Here is a 19,115-nt window from a genome sequence, read left to right on the forward strand (position 1 = left end):
ATATTCAGCAAAGCATGTTTGTGTGCTACACTTGGGCTTAAACCCATATAGGTTTGGGGCCAGTTTTTCTTTGACCTGCAACATGACACGATTGAGAACAATTCTCTCCAAGACTTTACACATGCAAGATGTAAGGGAAATGGGTCTGAATTTTTGAGAGTTAGGTTTAGGAATTGGTATTATGAGACTTTGTGTCCATTTCTTTGGCAAGATACCTTGTGAGAGACTCATTTGATAGAGGTCAAGCAGAGGGTGGCTAGGGACATCATTCAGTGTGACGACATCGCTGCTCTAGGAGAGGAACCAACTTTACATCCGCGTTACACATCAATATTTTCCGTTTTATATTTCCGGGTAAAATTAAGCCTTATCACATTCTATTTTCAGCTTCAATACTACAATAAGCAAATATGTTAGATTTCTTCTTTGTTTACTTAATTTAATTAAGGAGGCTTTGGGTAATTCTATGAACCGTTGAAGGGTTTGGTATACTGCTGACTTGTGTGGATTTTAACACATCACTATTTGACAAGAATGTTGTGAACCTGACGGCCCTTTGTTGTGAGAAATGGACTGTCATAAACACATTCAAGAACACTAAATGCTCTGTGACAGTTAGTTGTTTAGCTCACTTTAGCTGTTTAGCTTTGTTAGTTAGTTTAGCCCACCCAACGACCAGACAACTGTGTCGAGGTTTCGAATTGGTCTCAGTTAGCTGTCTCGACGTTTCGAACCGAAGCTGGTCTATCCCTTCAGAACTTTCAGTTGCCGGAGAGTCGTCGTCGTGGCGGTACACACTCTTGGTGTTCTGGAAATTTTTAACAAAATCCGTCGTGATATTTCTACAATATTATACGTGGCTGATGTTCAGTTGCACAACGTATAGCAGGAGTGAGATTTGTTCTGTGCTGATATCGGGTAAAAGAAAATTATAAGTTTGAGGATTCTGAGCAGCAGCAGCCTGGGCGTGTTGACGTCTGGGCCCAGGGAGGGAGGTGATAACCACCTCCACCCTCCTCTTCGGCGCCGCCTGCAGGCCCTTCAACGGGGTATGTAATTTTTAGGTTTGGTGTTCGGCTCAAGGCCTATATTAACCTTTGGGGGTTATTAAATCCACCACAATAGTTTACTGAACAACCAGCTGATATACTTTGCATACAAGTACTAAACTATGCATATACCTGGTACGTGGAATATACATAGTTTATAGACCTGGGAACCAACATAATTCCTTCTCTCTTGCTTCATTTCGGACTTGTTTGGGGAAGCTGTCCATTTTTTTTATTCATTAGGGAGTAAGTTCCATAGACTGGGTCCTTTTATTTGCATGGAGTGTTTGCACAGATTTAGATTGACTCTGGAGACTGGCTGGGAAAACTCCCAGCCAGACATTTCCTGGGGAGAAAACTCCCAGCCAGACATTTCCTGGGGAGAAAACTCCCAGCCAGACATTTCCTGGGGAGAAAACTCCCAGCCAGACATTTCCTGGGGAGAAAACTCCCAGCCAGACATTTCCTGGGGAGAAAACTCCCAGCCAGACATTTCCTGGGGAGAAAACTCCCAGCCAGACATTTCCTGGGGAGAAAACTCCCAGCCAGACATTTCCTGGGGAGAAAACTCCCAGCCAGACATTTCCTGGGGAGAAAACTCCCAGCCAGACATTTCCTGGGGAGAAAACTCCCAGCCAGACATTTCCTGGGGAGAAAACTCCCAGCCAGACATTTCCTGGGGAGAAAACTCCCAGCCAGACATTTCCTGGGGAGAAAACTCCCAGCCAGACATTTCCTGGGGAGAAAACTCCCAGCCAGACATTTCCTGGGGAGAAAACTCCCAGCCAGACATTTCCTGGGGAGAAAACTCCCAGCCAGACATTTCCTGGGGAGAAAACTCCCAGCCAGACATTTCCTGGGGAGAAAACTCCCAGCCAGACATTTCCTGGGGAGAAAACTCCCAGCCAGACATTTCCTGGGGAGAAAACTCCCAGCCAGACATTTCCTGGGGAGAAAACTCCCAGCCAGACATTTCCTGGGGAGAAAACTCCCAGCCAGACATTTCCTGGGGAGAAAACTCCCAGCCAGACATTTCCTGGGGAGAAAACTCCCAGCCAGACATTTCCTGGGGAGAAAACTCCCAGCCAGACATTTCCTGGGGAGAAAACTCCCAGCCAGACATTTCCTGGGGAGAAAACTCCCAGCCAGACATTTCCTGGGGAGAAAACTCCCAGCCAGACATTTCCTGGGGAGAAAACTCCCAGCCAGACATTTCCTGGGGAGAAAACTCCCAGCCAGACATTTCCTGGGGAGAAAACTCCCAGCCAGACATTTCCTGGGGAGAAAACTCCCAGCCAGACATTTCCTGGGGAGAAAACTCCCAGCCAGACATTTCCTGGGGAGAAAACTCCCAGCCAGACATTTCCTGTGGAGAAAACTCCCAGCCAGACATTTCTTGGTAAAAAACTCCCAACCAGACATTTCTTGGAAAAAACAGCAAATCTCTCGCTGGAAGTGTTCATATACACACAGTAACGTTGATATGACATTTTCAAAGGTTGTACACTCAAGTCACACACCGTATGGGATGCACTCTTCTCCAGAGTTCTCAGTGTGTCAGGAACATTTTCCCCCACACTTGGGTGTTGTTGTAACACGGGGAGGGTGTTCTCGAATTATCTTTCCTCCTTTTCCCCCCTCTACCCGTATTCTTACTTTTTATTCTCTACAAGGGACTCCAAAACTTTTACTAAAGCCGACTCCACGCCACGTGGTCTTAAGACGATTGACCGACTTAGGATTCTACAACCAGTATGACGTGACATAGACTTTGAGCAAAACCCTAGAGTCGCCTCCGCCGCCACCACCAGACCAGTAACACAGAGCAATGATCGAGGTCTGGATCGATCATGCTAATTAATCAACCTTGGGGCTTGATCCCCACTATAACCGATGACCTTGAGTGTGGAATTAATTACACGGTAGAGATGACTTCCGATTTGGTGTTAGAATCGGCGCCCAATTCAACTCTGCCTCGTAGGGACCACGTGACCAGGACAAATTCATATAAATTGAACATACACATGGAAATAATGAAAATGCAGAATATTAACTAATTAATTTATTAAAAGAAAACTAAAACAAAATCTAAAGATGTTCACTCCCTACTTGACCTGAACGGCAATGAGTTGACTATCCCTATAAATAACAATAGCAACTATACCTCTGTTGACCAGCTCAGATGTTGGGGCTGGTCTTGGGGGAGAGGTAAGATGGTTGACCTCTCCCAGTTAATCTCGAGTCCACACTGATCTCCCTCTCTCTGGTCTTCCCCAGACTAGAGCATTGTATTGTTCCGCATCGCTTACCAAGTTACTTAGCCAGGTTTAAGTTATAACAATTAACCTCTGTTGTACTTAATTGATCCAGACTGGTTGAATTATTTTACTGAAGTTAAATTACACAAGCATCTAACGGCAGAGCTGTTCCCGATCACCAAAATGGTTATTTGAACTTTGAGAAATAGTGGACATGTCAACTCTGTTGACCTATGACCGCCGGTCACTCGCGCCTTACAACTTAGATCTGATTCGTGACGTCACTGATGGTGACTTAACTCAAATCTCCTAATAATTAGAATACTCTTGGTACTATAACCAGGAATATTATACAATACAATTTTAATACAAAATGAATAAAGGCTAATTTCTCTAAATTACTGAATACTATAGGATGATTCATTATACCCAGCTATGAACAGAGACGCCCGCCATTTGTGACTCAGACCTGCTAATCCCCAGGGGAATGTGCGTTGTTGAGGTCAGGTACCTACACGAAATTTCTGGAACCTTCTGGAATAATTCTTACAACCAGCCTAGTTTGTTACATTGTCACTCTTGGCTGCTGAAGGCGAGTTAGGATCAATACTCAGACGACTGGGCCTTAGTAGCTTATCGTGACACGACGCAGCTTTATAAATTAATATGCCTCCCAACATGCTATATGCTATATGCCTCCCAACACCTCAAACCAATTCTATTTGCTGACGACACAACCTTCATTTACTCCAGTCCTGACCCCCTTGCTCTAAATGCCACAGTAAATACTGAGCTAGAGAAAGTCCATCTTTGGCTAACTGCCAACAAACTCACCCTTAACATTGACAAAACGTTTTATATTCTGTTTGGCAATAAATCCTCTAATCAGATAAATCTCAAAATAAACAATACCCAAATTTGTAACAAATTAGATGGCAAATTCCTTGGCGTTCTCATCGACCACAAGCTGAATTTCCAGGGTCACATTCTAAATATATCAAAAAAAGTTTCAAAAACTGTTGGCATTCTTTCTAAGATCAGATATTATGTACCCCGCCCTGCCCTGGTTACTCTCTATTACTCCCTTATCTATCCATACCTCAACTATGGTATTTGTGCTTGGGGTTCTACTACCCAAAATCATTTACGTCCTCTCATTACCCAACACAAAGCTGCTATTAGGACAATAACCAACTCTGGCCCCAGACATCACTCGGTACCCTTACTCAAATCTCTGAATATGTTAGACATTAAGTCACTGCACATTCTCTCTTGTGTATTATACATATATAAAACGCTGAACTGTAATGCCAATCCTGACCTCAAAAGCTTCATGGAAGGTTGTAACAGAACCCATGAGCACCACACCAGGAATAAATACAGTTTTGATATTCCTAGAGTACGAATTAATCAAACTAGAAATGCTCTACAAATCAAGGGGCCCAGAATGTGGAATGACCTTCCCAACCATGTTAAAGACTGTACCTCTCTCAACCAGTTTAAGATAAAAACTAAACACTACCTAATAAATTCCCTGTAACCCACCTCACTCCTTTATTGTCAACCCATGTCTGTTATTTTATTTTATTATTATTATTTTTTTTTTATTCAACACTGTTTGTCAACCTATTGTATTTGTGCTGCTTTTTCAGTCATGTTCCCCCTTTTTTTTATCTTTATTTGTATTTGTTTTCAACACTTTTTATTCTTTATGCTCAATTAGTATTAAGTTCTAGATATTAATGTTTTTATTGCCCGAAACGCATTGCGTAATAGTGGCTTTAGGCATTGTATGTACTAGCTCTATCTATATATCAATCCATTAATGTAACATCACTTGTATGTATGTACCTTACCTGAATAAACATATTTATTTATTTATTTATTTATTTAAGCTAGTCAGAATTGATTGAGACAATTGAATACTACAATTAAACTTCGGTAAGCTCTGTTTACTGTATTACATACTGTATAACATAATACAAGGAAAATGTGTTAACTATATACCCCCAAAAATATAAGAAATTGCAAATTATCAATATAATGAACCTTACAACAAGGAATTATCTAGTGAATATATTTAGAAATATAAAATGTCCCCCCCCTCCTCTTCCTGATACATTCACAAGCCTCTTCTAAACAAATATAATTATAATAACTTCTCCGTTTCCCAAAAATATTATTTCCCGTGAAAAGGGGAAAGTTAATGATACAACAGTCTATATATTCTTCAATTTATTTAAATTAATTTACGTTACCACGCACTAATTTTTATTAAACTTTCTACCAGATACAATGTTGAGCTCCAGTGAGCTCCACTGACTCTACTGTTTACTCTCTGGAGCTCAAACAAAGGTGGAGGTGCGCGCGTTACGTTAATTTTAAAAGCGCAAAGAATGTGAATAATAAAATATAAACTCGCCAGACTATTCCGCCTCATTCATACAGAGAAACCACTTCAACCCCGCCCGTCCTCAAGAGTTGTTACAACGGACAAAATTAGTAGTATTAAACCTAACGTAACCTAACCGATCTTTCGCCCAGGAGTAAGTCCCCTTATAGAGCCCTTGCAGCACGTGTTGGTCATGGTGCTTCACCCTTCAGAATGTCAATATTTATTTTGGCAACTTAGTGGGAATCTGGTCGTATTGAACGCTTAGATGGTGACTTACGCCCCATCACATATTTTGGTGTTGTCCGGGCCGACTCCAGCTTGTATCATATGCCGTTTTTTACTACAAAAATGCAAGGACATTGTCGTTTGCCTGAATTTACCTGAGGGGCTATTAACACACTAGTGTCCTCGAGGAGGACAGGAAGTAGGCGCTTGTCAAAGGTCCCCCCCATATGCCCTGATGGTTTTTCCAGATGGATTTTAAAAGTTAACCGTTTTGACATTTACGGCTTCGGCGGGTAGGAAGTTCCATGGGTGAACCTGTGGGCGAAAAAGCATCTCCTTTTCTCAGTTGTACATTGTGGCTTGTTGAGGATGAAATCGTTGCTCCTTGTTTAACATCTGACCTTTTGATCTTCAAAAGGTTAAATCTGACCTGTCTAGATCAACATTCTCCAAATTGTTCAGTATTTTAAGTTTCTATGAGATCCACCCCTTTCATGCCTGGTTTGTAGTGTTGTTACCCCTCTGGCCCTCAGCCGTTCCTGATAAGTGTTGACATAATTCGGGAAGGATTTTCCTTGCTCAGTGTTGAATTTTCTCCAGGTGTTTTTTTACTGCTGCTCCGTTATGCAACTTTCGGCGAGTGCGGGATTTTGACTCCAAGGTCAATCTGCTGCAATTCAATTCATTCATCAATCTGCTGCAAGAAAATATTGCAGCAGATTATTAATCTTGTAGTTGTAATGTGGGTTGTTATGCCCCACAAGTAAGGTCTTGCACTTTTTTATTATAAAGAGCATTTGCCAGTCTTTTGACCATTTGTGATGTTCATGTAGATCCCTCTGTGAGGCCCTCAATATAATTTTCAGTTCCCACTTTACCATAAATCTGTCATCTGCAAATTTGATGACTGTAATATTCTCATCTATGTAACAAGATGTACATAAATAGATGTACATGACAAAAAGGGTTGGCCCTAGAATGCGACGCTGCGGTACCCACTCACCACATTTCTCCACTAAGATTAACTTTAAGTCCCATATAGTTTACTGATTCATCACTTCAATTACCCAGATTTAACATTTTTGTCAATTATTACTTAATGAAGATTTAAGTGTTGCATAAAAATTATTACAATAATTTTGGAGAAGGTGACACCATTGTGCCAATATTGTTTCTAACTATTTACGTCAAGGTTGGCACACCCGCCCCACAGGTCTTCCCGCTCTGTACTCAACACTCGTCATGGGTATACTTGCCAAATTACCTTCTGGTTTACCTAGCCTCCCTACCTGGGAAATGCTTAGCTGCTCTTTTCTTATCAAATTTTGTCATTTCTTCCATTTTCGCTGAGCACTATTACCCTATACTTTTGCAAAGTTTCTTATGGGGCAATTTTTTCGGCTTTCTCTATCCAAAGTTTCCGAATTTTTCAGCAGAGCTTCTAAAACCCTTTCCTCAAGAAGCAAATTAGAGATCAGCCCAAGCTTCGTCTTAAGGCAAAGCTCAACGCCTTAAGCCATAGTGATGCTCTGTCCACAGAGCATTCTCTCCCTCAAATCATATACACTGATGGTTCCCTACACCGCACCACGGGTGCAGCTGGAAGTGCAGTTGTTCTGACAATGGGCGATGGCTTGTACTTTGAGTGGGGAGTCCGTATAAACAACTGGGCCTCTACCCTTCAGACCGAACTATTTGCCTTGAGCCCATTATGTGCCTCTGTAACCCTTTTCACTACCACCCACAAGATGGGTATGGGGTGCATAATAAATGAACTAAACTAACTCAAAACTGCCGCTTTCCCAGTGTCTTCCCTGATAACCTTGAGTATCCTTCGGGTTCTCCAGGTTAACCGCGGATACCCGCACGATTCTTTTTTTATCGATTTTTGAAAGTCTATTAATTTAATTCAATTCCTTCTGTGACCCTCTTGTAGTTTTTATTTTGACAATTCTTCTCTTTGTCATAATTTTCCTCATTTGTATTCTCGACGGCAGTACCGGGTTCACTGACGCGGCCAGTGCCTCGGTTACTGCAAATTGTGCAATGAAAATTAAAATACTAAACAAAAATATTAATGTGAATTATCTTTTCAGTGTTGGTGACGAGTCTGGTCCCGCCAGAAGTGAGGGAGTAGACCAGTGTCCTCGGCCACACATCGCCCTCCGCCATGCCAGGGTGAGCAGTTGTTGTTTTAGATTCAGCTACTGGGAACAAAAAGTTCCAAGTAGCACGGGCTATAGCGAGCCCGTGACAGAGTGTACAGTTCGTCCTGCATTTAACTATTGTCACATCTCGCTTGTTGAGGTGTCCGGATGTTAGTTTACATACACAACTGTAACCTGTAAACACGCTAATCCGTCATACTTATACTCCCATTTGGGTGAGGTGATATGGTACAATAGTTTTGGGTGAGGTGAACAAACTTAACAAACGCAAAACAAAACACGAAAACTATGGGTATTAATAGGATATGATAACATAAGAATTTAAGTAACTGCAGAGGGCCTATTGGCCCATACTTCCTCTTGATGCTTCTATATTGGTTTGGGGTCTTGAAGTGGGTAGAATATAGATGTGCATTAATTGGCTGTTGATTGCTGGTGTTGACTTCTTGATGTGTAGTGCCTCGTAGATGTCGAGCCGCTTGCTATCGCTGTATCTATCGATGATTTTTGCGTTTAAGATTTCTCTGGTGATGGTCTGGTTGTGAGAGGAGATTGTGTTCCTTGATGGCGCCCTATTGTTTATGTATTTTTAATCGCCTGGAAAGAGACGTTGTTGTCTCTTGGTCTAACCTTCCTTGTCTAATGAAGGACTAACCTTGTCTCGAGTGTAGCGGTCAGAAGCAGGAGCAAAGTGAGGGTAGAACCCCGATTGATGAAGATTAAGCCACCCAAAAGGTGGCACGGGCATGAATAGCCCGTAAGTGGTGGCCCTTTTGAGCCATTACCAGTATCAATAGATGATACTGGAGATCTGTGGAGGTGCGACTGCACCCTGCGTGACGGGAGATGTCTCCCGTGGTAGAACCCTTCTTCCCCCGGCGATTTATATGGCACCCTGTACCGTCCGCGCTGTGCAATTCTCTCTTTTCCCCGTCAGAAACAGTTTAGTTCAATTATTATGCACCCCATACCCATCTTGTGGGCGGTAGTGGAAAGGGTTACAGAGGCACATAATGGTCTCAAGGACTGAACCCCACAATTCATTTAGCTAAGCAAGTTACAATCTTGATGAGCTAGTTACAAAATTCAATATAAGTCGTCACATCAACAATGGGTTCGAGATCGACCACAAGTACAGGTTCTAAATTAAGCAACTGACATATGTGGAGAGCTAGTGTCACAATTTATGTTTGTCCTGCACACCGCCCCCCATCCAGTGGGCAGCGGTGGATAGGTTACAATCACTCAGTTCGTCAGAAACAGCACCGTTTTTCTGCAAAAGCAGTGGCCATATCTATTCCTGTCCCGTCTGGGATTCGAACTCGAGATTCCTGATGGTGAGTCGAGACCCCACTATACCTCCGGGTCATTAGGATTCCAGAGAATGTTATCAACAGCATGTATGTACAAGTATAGCCGACTCTCGTCGTTCTGATTTTCCTGACACGCACATGTTTTGACACGCAATGTATGGCTGTAGTTACGTGTCAAGTGCAACGAGTCACTAAGTGCAGGTGCTTTTCTCCTAAAAAGTGACTCTGATTTATTGATTGGTGAAGATTAAGCCAGCCAGAGGTGGCACGGGCATGAATAGCCCGTAATGGACGATGCTGTGTCCTCGACTGTCATATCTGCGTCCACCTGACCTTGTGTTGGACCAACACCTTGTGTTGGTCCTTTAGCAGCATGGTGCACATGTCAACAAATGTTAAAAAAAGGAAAACGGTCACATGGTGATATAACAGTGGGACATCGCAGATAGTGATGGTAATGTAAGAGTGTTAATGCTTGCTTCTTGGCCGCTCGTGTAAGGGACGGTCTTGTCCAAGTTACTACCCACCTCAAGTAGTGATTGTTTAGCAGCAGTCGTCGCTGAGTGCAGCTGCGTATTCTCATCTGTCTGTCACTGCATGGCGACTGATTCACTTCCAACCAATTTAGCGTGGAGTTGTTCTTGTATGTTGACCAGACCACACACTAGAAGGTGAAGGGACGACGACGTTTCGGTCCGTCCTGTACCATTCTCAAATCGATTGTCTTATTGTTATAAATAATATTGTGTGTGGTGGGCTTCTATGGGGAAACTGGTACTATTAAGGGGTAAGGGTAGTCAGAAGGCAGAGTATCAAATATTGGAGAGCTAAAAGGCCCGGCCCCCAAAATAAACTATCCACAGTAATAATACCTTGTTACTAGACCATATATGTCAGTCTAAGGGTTGATCAATGCACTCCCACACAGGAAGAAGGGATACTCTATAATTCATGTACTTATTTATTAACCCCTTAACAACCCCCCATATACACTCACACCAATAACAATAATAATAATAACTTTACCACACTACCTTACGTTAAAAAGCCTTGGTCCACTTAGGCAGGATACAAGGTTTACACTAAAAACAAGCTAGGGTAAAGTACTACTGGATAAGCACTGAAGCTGGATGCAGCTTAGGGTAGAGACACCACGTGGTACCCTAATACAAAACACAACACTTAGGGGTACCCAAAACACTGGCAAATACTACCCCCAGGTCTCACCAATATTTACTACCAGAGTAGGTACACTTAAAACGCCCCGTACTTAACTTAATGGTACAGGAACTTCAGGTAAGGGAAATAAGGAAGAGGGGAAGGGAGGAGAGTAGGGGTGCAGCCACAGAGTAGGTCTCGTCCCCACGAACGCCAGCCAGAGAAGAACGCTCCTAGCGACCAGCTAGGCCTCCCGCATGTCGTGGTGCCGGAAGGAGCCTAATTGATCGTGCAGCTAAGCACATTAAAGATCTTCCCCTATGCAACGTATTGTTACTTTACAAATGAATAGAAAGTATTAGTAAGCAAAGTTGGTGCCTATGTTATTATTTAATAATCAACCCCCAGCTCAGTCTTTAAATGCTCTTTGAGAAACAATAATAGTCTTACGTCTGGCAGGGAAGATACAATGACGCATAGGGTTGCGTTCAGCTATACTATAGTTAAGTTTAATAACTCAATTTTGACCTCTGGTTTCCACTAAAGAACCCAGGGTCGTAACACTTATCAATTCTCATTCTCAAGTCTTGTTCTTGTATTAGTTTTTGTTAATTTTTTATGCACTTCATACCCATCCTGTGGGCGGTAGTTCAAAGAGTTAGAGGCACTTAATGGGCTCAGGGACTGAATCCCACAATTCATTTAGCTAAGCAAGTTACAGCCTTGATGAGCTAGTTACAAAATTCAATACACATCGTCACATTAACAATGGGCTCGAGACCGACCACAAAAAAGTTTCCACAACTTTAGTAAACATGTGAATTACTTGAACAAATCATACTATTTTGTATAAAAAAATTATTTAAGAGTTGCTTATATGAACAATTCAGATCAGAATACTAACAACTGTTCATTATTGCAGGTAAGTGTTGTGTATTAGCTCATCGCGGGAGACTCAACACGCCATGTGAAAGGTAAGATGATATTATAGTTAGTTGTAACAGTATTCTGAATGGATTATACAGGACTGTCCTATGAAATTAATAAGTTCATCTGCCTCCGGTGATCTAATTCGTATTGAATAAAGGTGGGGGGTGGGGGGGGGGAGAGGGTGTCATCGGGCATAAATTAAAATTATTATAAGACCAAAGCTGCTGTGGAAACTTTCTTGGTAAGCTTTTATCAAGGTGTCATGTTCTGTTATATTTGTGTATAGATCCACGAGAAGAAAACGTTGGTGGAAATTGAAAGTAAGACGTTAATAACTACTTCAATGGGTAGAAGGAGAGGGGTAGAAAGGCTGGTTGTGGTTGACGGTGAGTTTGGATGGAATGGCGGTATTTAAATTGCTACAACAAAATTCTAGAAGTTTACAGGACTCTACTTCTATTCCTTGTTAAGTCAAAGATTTCATCAGTGAAATCTCATCCACTCCACAGGACCACTGGTGGTCCTGTGACCACTGGTGGTCCTGTGACCACTGGTGGTCCTGTGACCACTGGTGGTCCTGTGACCACTGGTGGTCCTGTGACCACTGGTGGTCCTGTGACCACTGGTGGTCCTGTGACCACTGGTGGTCCTGTGACCACTGGTGGTCCTGTGACCACTGGTGGTCACAGCGTATGGTGCACCCTCGCCACCTCACAGTGCAGTGAATGAAACCGACAGCAGTTTTTTTTTTTTTTTTTTTTTTTTTAACACAGACGTGGCCACACATTTACAATGCTAGCAGTAACAGTGTAGTGGCTCCACTTCAGGCACACATACAACGAATATAAACAATCAGTCGTTGTGATACAAGTCTCGTCCCAATCACTTAGACCTTGACAAAGCCTGAGTGCGAAGGACTTGGTGTAAACCTTCACACGAAAATACACAAGTTAGTTTTTTATCCTAGGTTATTATGTCTGTGAGACGACATTAATTACCATTACTGAATAACATCGGTGTTAAGTAGTGTGCCTGCAAGCAGCACATATATGGTGCACTTGAAGCACGCCCCCACCTTGTCCTCTCCCCCCCCCCCCCCCCCCCCCAGAAGGTCTCTCGCGCGCCTCGGTGCTTCAAACACTGTGCCGATAAAAGTTTGTTAATAAATGTAATTATTGATAACTTATTACATTCAAAATTCTATAATTTATAAGGGTGATAAACATAGGTGAAGGTTTTACCCTGGGTAAATAACTTGTAATCATTAAGGTTATAAGTTAACAATACACTGTACTTGTTGAATTAAAAGGACGAAGTTTAACATGGTGAGATTAACCTTGCATATTAAAGTTAGTAAGTGTAACAAGGGTAAATTGAATAATGTGTATTAGGGAGGGTCGTGTAAGGGAGGGGTCTTGTCCAAGACCCTCCCAGAGAGGGTAACTTCCAGAAAGTAAGTCCAACAATGGGGACCAACATTGGTGAAAGTGTTACCTTGGGTAAAATAACAATGTAATACAGCAACATTGTATAAGGTTAATATTGTATTGCCGGATGTGGGGTCCGGCGGAGCCCTCAAACGCCAGGCCAAAGCTGGCCGCCAGGGCCGCCAGGGCTACCAGGGCTGCCAGGGCTACCAGGGCTGCCAGGGCTACCAGGGCTACCAGGGCTGCCAAAGCTGGCCGCCAGGCCAAAGCTGGCCGCCAGGGCTGCCAGGGCTACCAGGGCCGCCAGGGCCGCCAGGGCCGCCAGGGCCGCCAGGGCCGCCAGGGCCGCCAGGGCCACCAGGGTGCAGCTGCACCAGTGTTAAAATGGCACTGAAATCCAACTTGATATGCGGTACTTCCCGTCGCCTATGGCACGTGGACCTGCAGGTCAACCCGTCTTCCCAATAGAACATCATATTTTGATGTATACTTTACCTAAGGCCAAAAATTGTCATACTAGAAAATGGTAGCGGCTTGCAAAATTGACATACTGTGCCGTTTTCTGTTTTGGGTCCACTGGTATGTTAGGATAAGGGCAATTTAGTACGACAGTTTCTTGACGTTGGGACACCTTTGGAAGACGGGCAGGCTGGTCTCCGGGTGTCTCCTGCGAGAGCGACCTTCTGCGTCGCCCCTGACGCAGGTCCTCGTGCTGTAGGCGTACTGACATATGTCGAAAGTGGTCTAGTTTGAAGACGTTAAAATCATAGTGTTAAGACGCCAATTATAAAAAGTTGCAGATATCCGCACAGACTGGCACTTCCTACCCCTGCAACACCTGTGTGAGGTGCGACAGAATGATGGAGACATCTCTTCTCTTAATCTCCCCGCATGTGATCACCATAACTTAATATGGACGACGAGCATAAATACCCTCGTGAAGGTCAGAGACGATGAATGTCTATATTACCATTGAAGAGACAATCAAAGAATGAGAAAGGAACTGCAAAACAACATCTGGAGGTAGCTGACGGGCGAACATGGCATGGAAGCATCATGGCAAAATTTCAGGGTCATCACGGAACATGTTCAAAAATATGTACCGAAAAGGAGAAAGAAAAGAAAGGAAACTAAATGAGTGACAGGTGGTAAAACTAGCAAAGGTCACCAAGAGGAACCTCTGGAGACCGTATAAATCCACAACGGACAACATTGATAGAGATATCAAGAATGATCGAGGTACAAGAATGTAACAACTCTTGTATATATCTCAAAAAACAAAAACAAAAATATATACAAAAGGGCACTGGACTCGGCCACTCAGGAAATCAATCAGCCAAGAGAAACTATGAAAGAAAACATTCCCAAAACATAAAGAAAAATACAAAATCGTTCTATGCCTATATATAAGAAGTAAAACTAAAACAAAGAACTCGGTTGGACCCTTAAAAGATGAGACTAACCAAACTATAATGAACGATAAATGGGCAACAAACACTCTGAATATTTTACATCAGTGTTCACAGTAGAAAGCTTAGATGACATACCATCACACACACACATGTTTGAAGGAGGCAAAAAGAATGAATTCTGGGATATACCCATTACACGCGACATAATCAGGAAGAAGATTGACAAACTAAGAGACTCAAAAGCCCCAGGTGTTGATGGAATACAATAAAGAATGGCAGTCCTTTACTGCCATTCTTCTGTCAGGTTACACCTAAGGGGCTCCAAATATTACTCTCTCTAGTTTACAACCTTATCAACTCTGTAAAATTATCCTACATACAATTTAAAAAATAAAAATGATAATGTTTAATGGATAAAGAAAGCAGATTTATTATTCACCTTTATTTGGTATGGAATGTTTTGGTTGGACACTTAATGGTTTCACTGGAGTACAGTACTACTGTATTGGTGTACTAATTACTGTGACCTTTAGAGAGAGAGAGAGAGAGGTTGTGAGAGAGAGAGTAGGGGTAAAGAGAGGTAGAGAAAGAGCATAGGAGAGGAGGAGGAGGAAGAGGAGGAGGGGGGGAGGAAGGGGTGGGGGGGGGGGAAGAGGGGGTAGGTAGAGGTAAAGAGAAGGGAAGTAGATACAGTAGTTTTGATATTGTGTGAATTAATTTTTTTTATTATTTACCATGAGACAGGATACTGGTTTTGTGTATATATGTATGCATATATGTATATGCACAATACTGGCTGGAATGAATGGTATATAATTATACATATATATACACATATATATATACTACACACACATAGAGTACACATTTTTTATATTTACTCCAGTTTATCACAGATATTAATTTTGACTTTGGCACTGGAGGCGAGAGCAAGCAAGTTAAATACAGTATAATAAATGTTGTGAATGTCTAGGATTAATGCTTTATCGCTCACAACTGTACTGTGTAACATGCCACACCCACGGTACAGTGGTTAGGATGTAACTTTGGCATAGCGCTACATTGTAGATCATTATTATGTATCATCAGTGTCATTACTTTTGTATTTTAATTATCCTCTTATATCGTCGTCAACATTTTAGATGTAATATTAAAGCTATACTGCATTGCCTCATACCTGGCATTTCACTGTTTTTTATTTTTATTTTCAATCAGAGTTGCATTTCTCATATTTTTTTCAAGCTATTTCTGGTTTCTAACCATCTCTATGGCATGTAAATCATATCATTTGCCCTCTTACTCTCGTTTAGTTCTGCCTCTAGATGCCTCACCCCCCCCCCCTTCCTGGCTTCATCTCACTCTCCCATTTATATTGAGACTACTTAATGTGCTGCATTTCTTTTAGAACTTTTTCTGCTTTTTAGCCTATCATTTGAATTTTTTGTCTATTTATGGGGTACTTCTATTTGTCTTCTTAATCTCTCACATTCATTGTTATGATCATCCTCCAACTATAATTTTTTGGTTGAAGAGAGTACATGTACCAAGTTAAGACAATGACGTAGAGAGAAACACAAAGACGAATGTGTGGTCTCTACTTGTAGATACAGTAACGTCCTTTCTCGCACTTTGGCCCCTCTTTTTCTCATGCAACTTGCTTACCTTTGTACTTTTAGTATTTAAACTCAATTATAGGTTCCATGTCTAATTATTTGATGAACTGTTAACTAGATATTCTCAATAATGTAATAAATACCCAAAATGCTATGCATATTAGTGGCTAAGTAAAGACTGTACCACTTAATCACCAATATGTAGTTTTACAACTTCCCCCCACCCCATTTTATGTATATACTGTATACTGGTATATACAATATGCTATATATACTTTGTAATTATATATAACAAATTATAGTTTTAATGATTATGGATCTACCCACTATTTGAATTTTTATAAATTCTATTAAACTTCATTAAAATTAGAATTCATTATGTATCCATTTAAATATTGAATAGTACTATTTACCAGTACAGTATACAGTATATCCATCTGTATGTAATTTTGCAGCACTTAAAATTTAATGAAATATATTGCTCACAACTTTTTTTCCATAAACTGCAAAATACATGCACAATAAAATCAGTTACATGAAACATAGTATCTAAGTCAACTCTGTCAAATTTTGATAAGAGTGAACCCATAAATGGCTCGGTTAATTGAAAGTCCTACATGGTGATGTGCTTGTTGAACCATGGCATTAGGTACAAAGTTCCCCTCGACCAACTACTGACTTTCCCCAGAATGCTATTCACATGTTGTCTAACTTCTAGGTAAACAGAAGTATTAGATGTAAGGTTCCCATAGGTCAACTACTGACCTTCCCTAGGTTAACCCCCCCCCCTCTCCCCATCAACTGCCTGACTGCTGTGTACTGCTAGGTGAACAGAGGCATTTCCTGGGCAAGGAAACATGCCCAGCCACCATGGTCCTATTGTGGGAATTGAACCCTGGGATGCGACCAGATGACATAAGACCATGATTGATGGTAACAATTCTTTCAAGATGAATCAATATTGTGGTCATATAGTGGAATCACACACTCATTTATGAACCCCCCTCCAGGCACACGCATTACCGACTGGACTATATGATTTCAATGTGCATTCTTCTAGGATGTTCAACTACGGATTTTTTTCAGTAATGTAACAATATGGTATTGTTCCTTACATGGTTATACTAATTCAGTAATTTTTCCCCCCATGATGCTTAGTAATCATTGTAATTATCAGAATATGTTAAGCCAGTACAGCTGTAGAGTGACATTAGTTGTGTGGATAAATTATGACATTAATATAACATCCATAGAATTACTATAACATTCATTTCATTAATATACCGTAATTTGCCGGCGCTTTTTTTATTTTTAAATGTATCAAAAAAGTGTCGTGAATCTAATGCGGCCATATTATGGATGTGAGACAGAGCCCATAGGCTAGGGATCCCGACGAGCATACTGGGTAAGTTCACTAGGCACAAATCGTTGCTAATAATAAAATATTGAAAACAAGCCAAATTATTAGAGTACATAAATTGTTTTACTAATAATAAAATATTGAAAGCAGAGTTATAACAGTCTGTTATCATAAACTTACAAAAAATTGCTTACGGTACGTCGACAGTTATAAAGGAAGCTCACATCATCTCCCCACCTTACTCGGCATACATAACCCACACCTGATGTCATACATTATTTAACGACTGTTTAACCTTTAAGACACATTTATTCATTATCTAAATTAAAAATGCTCCTAGAAATTTGAAAGGAATATTCAACTTTCATCCACCTTGTCAGCTATTTGCAATGAGTGAATGACACCACCACCAGAGCGCTGTGATGGTGCGCCACAGCCGGGTGCGCTGTCCTGGTGGCCTGATGCGGCAACATATCACCACATCCAGAAATACAAGTTTAACATCCTGTTTGCCAATTCTCTTGCCCAAAATATAAACAACTATACAACTGATCTTAGAGGAGGTAAGAGTTGGGGTACAAAATTCACTTTAAAATACCTTTCAAAAAATGTATGATAAAACATACTAAAATAGTTTTTTCCACAAACTATCCTAGTAAAATAGGGTGCGTCCTATGGGAAGGTGCGTCTTTTACGCCAGCAAATACGGTATATCTATAATGATAAACTACGCAGAATGATGGCTATAAAGCTCTTTGCATGATGCTGTTGATCTATTGCCATCATCCTCTGGTTGCAGTTCCACCGACTCCTCATCCTTTCCTGACACCGAAGTCTCTTCGTCTCGGTTCTCCGTTGCATTGTCTATATTTAATGCTAACTTCTCCAAGCTCTCCTCCACTTGCCCGTTAGGTAGTCCTTTCTCTGTGCCAGTGTCTGCAAAGACAATATAGCTCATGGAAACATCTGTATATGAGTAATTTGATAGAAAGCTTGCAAGCGAAGATAGATTGATAGGTGGAATGGGAGAGGGAGGATGATGGAAGAGTGATAAAATGAGACATGAGGGGGTGGAAATGAAGTGACTGGAATTGAACAAAAATCACTTTATCAAATTAATATTCATTAATGTGAATATCATGCAATTAAGTCAATTGTCACTAATTTTCTTAAACCTCACAATGTTGTGTAATTCTTATACTAATAGTACAAAGAAAGTTACTGTCTGAAGATAAAACTCCAATAGCACTGAAACCAAGTTAGACTTTACATATCCCAAGTGAGAGATATTGTTTTATAAAAGCCTTCAGCAAATGCAAAATTACCCAATTAAAAATTTGTGCTCAGTAGGACAAATGTAAAAATATGTCTCATTCTCAGGCACAAGAAGCCTGTACTCGAGAATCAATGTCCCCGTGGGTTGAACTACTAACCTTTCCCAGCATGTAACCCACAACTCCCAGGTACCTATTTATTGCTAGGTGAACAAAGGTCTCAGGTGAAAGAAAACATACCCAACCATTTCTGTCCCCCCTGGAATTCTTGATTACAATATGGCAGATTGAAATAAAGACGTTCCAAGAAAAATGTAGGGTGACAGTTGCTTTTATAATTCTGCCTGTAAATACAAACCTTCATGTGGTTTGTGCCATTTGGTTACTCCTAAGGACAAGAATCAAGAACAGTCAGGCAGAATACATTCTGAATTTACTTGAATTTGCCTGTGGGGCCACTAACCTTAGTGGCTCTGACGAGCACAGGAAGTTGGTAGTTTATCAAAGGTCACCACCCATTTGCGCTGATGATG

General features: G+C 41.3%; 2 protein-coding genes across 7 annotated transcripts in view; one reads left to right on the forward strand and one right to left on the reverse strand.

Annotated features, from left to right (window-relative positions):
• The first annotated feature begins 773 nt into the window (after window positions 1–773).
• The window catches only part of LOC123758464 (Smrter), a 730,161-nt gene continuing 711,819 nt past the window's right edge, over window positions 774–19,115 (forward strand). Inside the window, exons 1-2 of the mRNA XM_069328783.1 lie at window positions 774–1,049; window positions 8,024–8,105. Of these exons, the coding sequence (XP_069184884.1) occupies window positions 8,098–8,105 (8 nt within the window). The 5' untranslated portion in view covers window positions 774–1,049; window positions 8,024–8,097. The remainder of the gene's footprint in view (window positions 1,050–8,023; window positions 8,106–19,115) is intronic.
• Window positions 15,519–19,115, reverse strand: part of LOC123758482 (major facilitator superfamily domain-containing protein 6-B) — a 68,381-nt gene continuing 64,784 nt past the window's right edge. For 3 of the 6 annotated variants that reach the window (XM_045742969.2, XM_045742947.2, XM_045742939.2), the window contains exon 11: window positions 15,519–18,244. In XM_045742969.2, coding sequence (XP_045598925.1) covers window positions 18,036–18,244 — 209 coding nt within the window. In that variant the 3' untranslated portion in view covers window positions 15,519–18,035. The remainder of the gene's footprint in view (window positions 18,245–19,115) is intronic. The other 3 variants (XM_045742953.2, XM_069328776.1, XM_045742961.2) reach the window with 1 other exon arrangement.

This window comes from Procambarus clarkii, chromosome 22, assembly GCF_040958095.1.
Source record: "Procambarus clarkii isolate CNS0578487 chromosome 22, FALCON_Pclarkii_2.0, whole genome shotgun sequence".
NCBI lineage: Eukaryota > Metazoa > Arthropoda > Malacostraca > Decapoda > Cambaridae > Procambarus > Procambarus clarkii.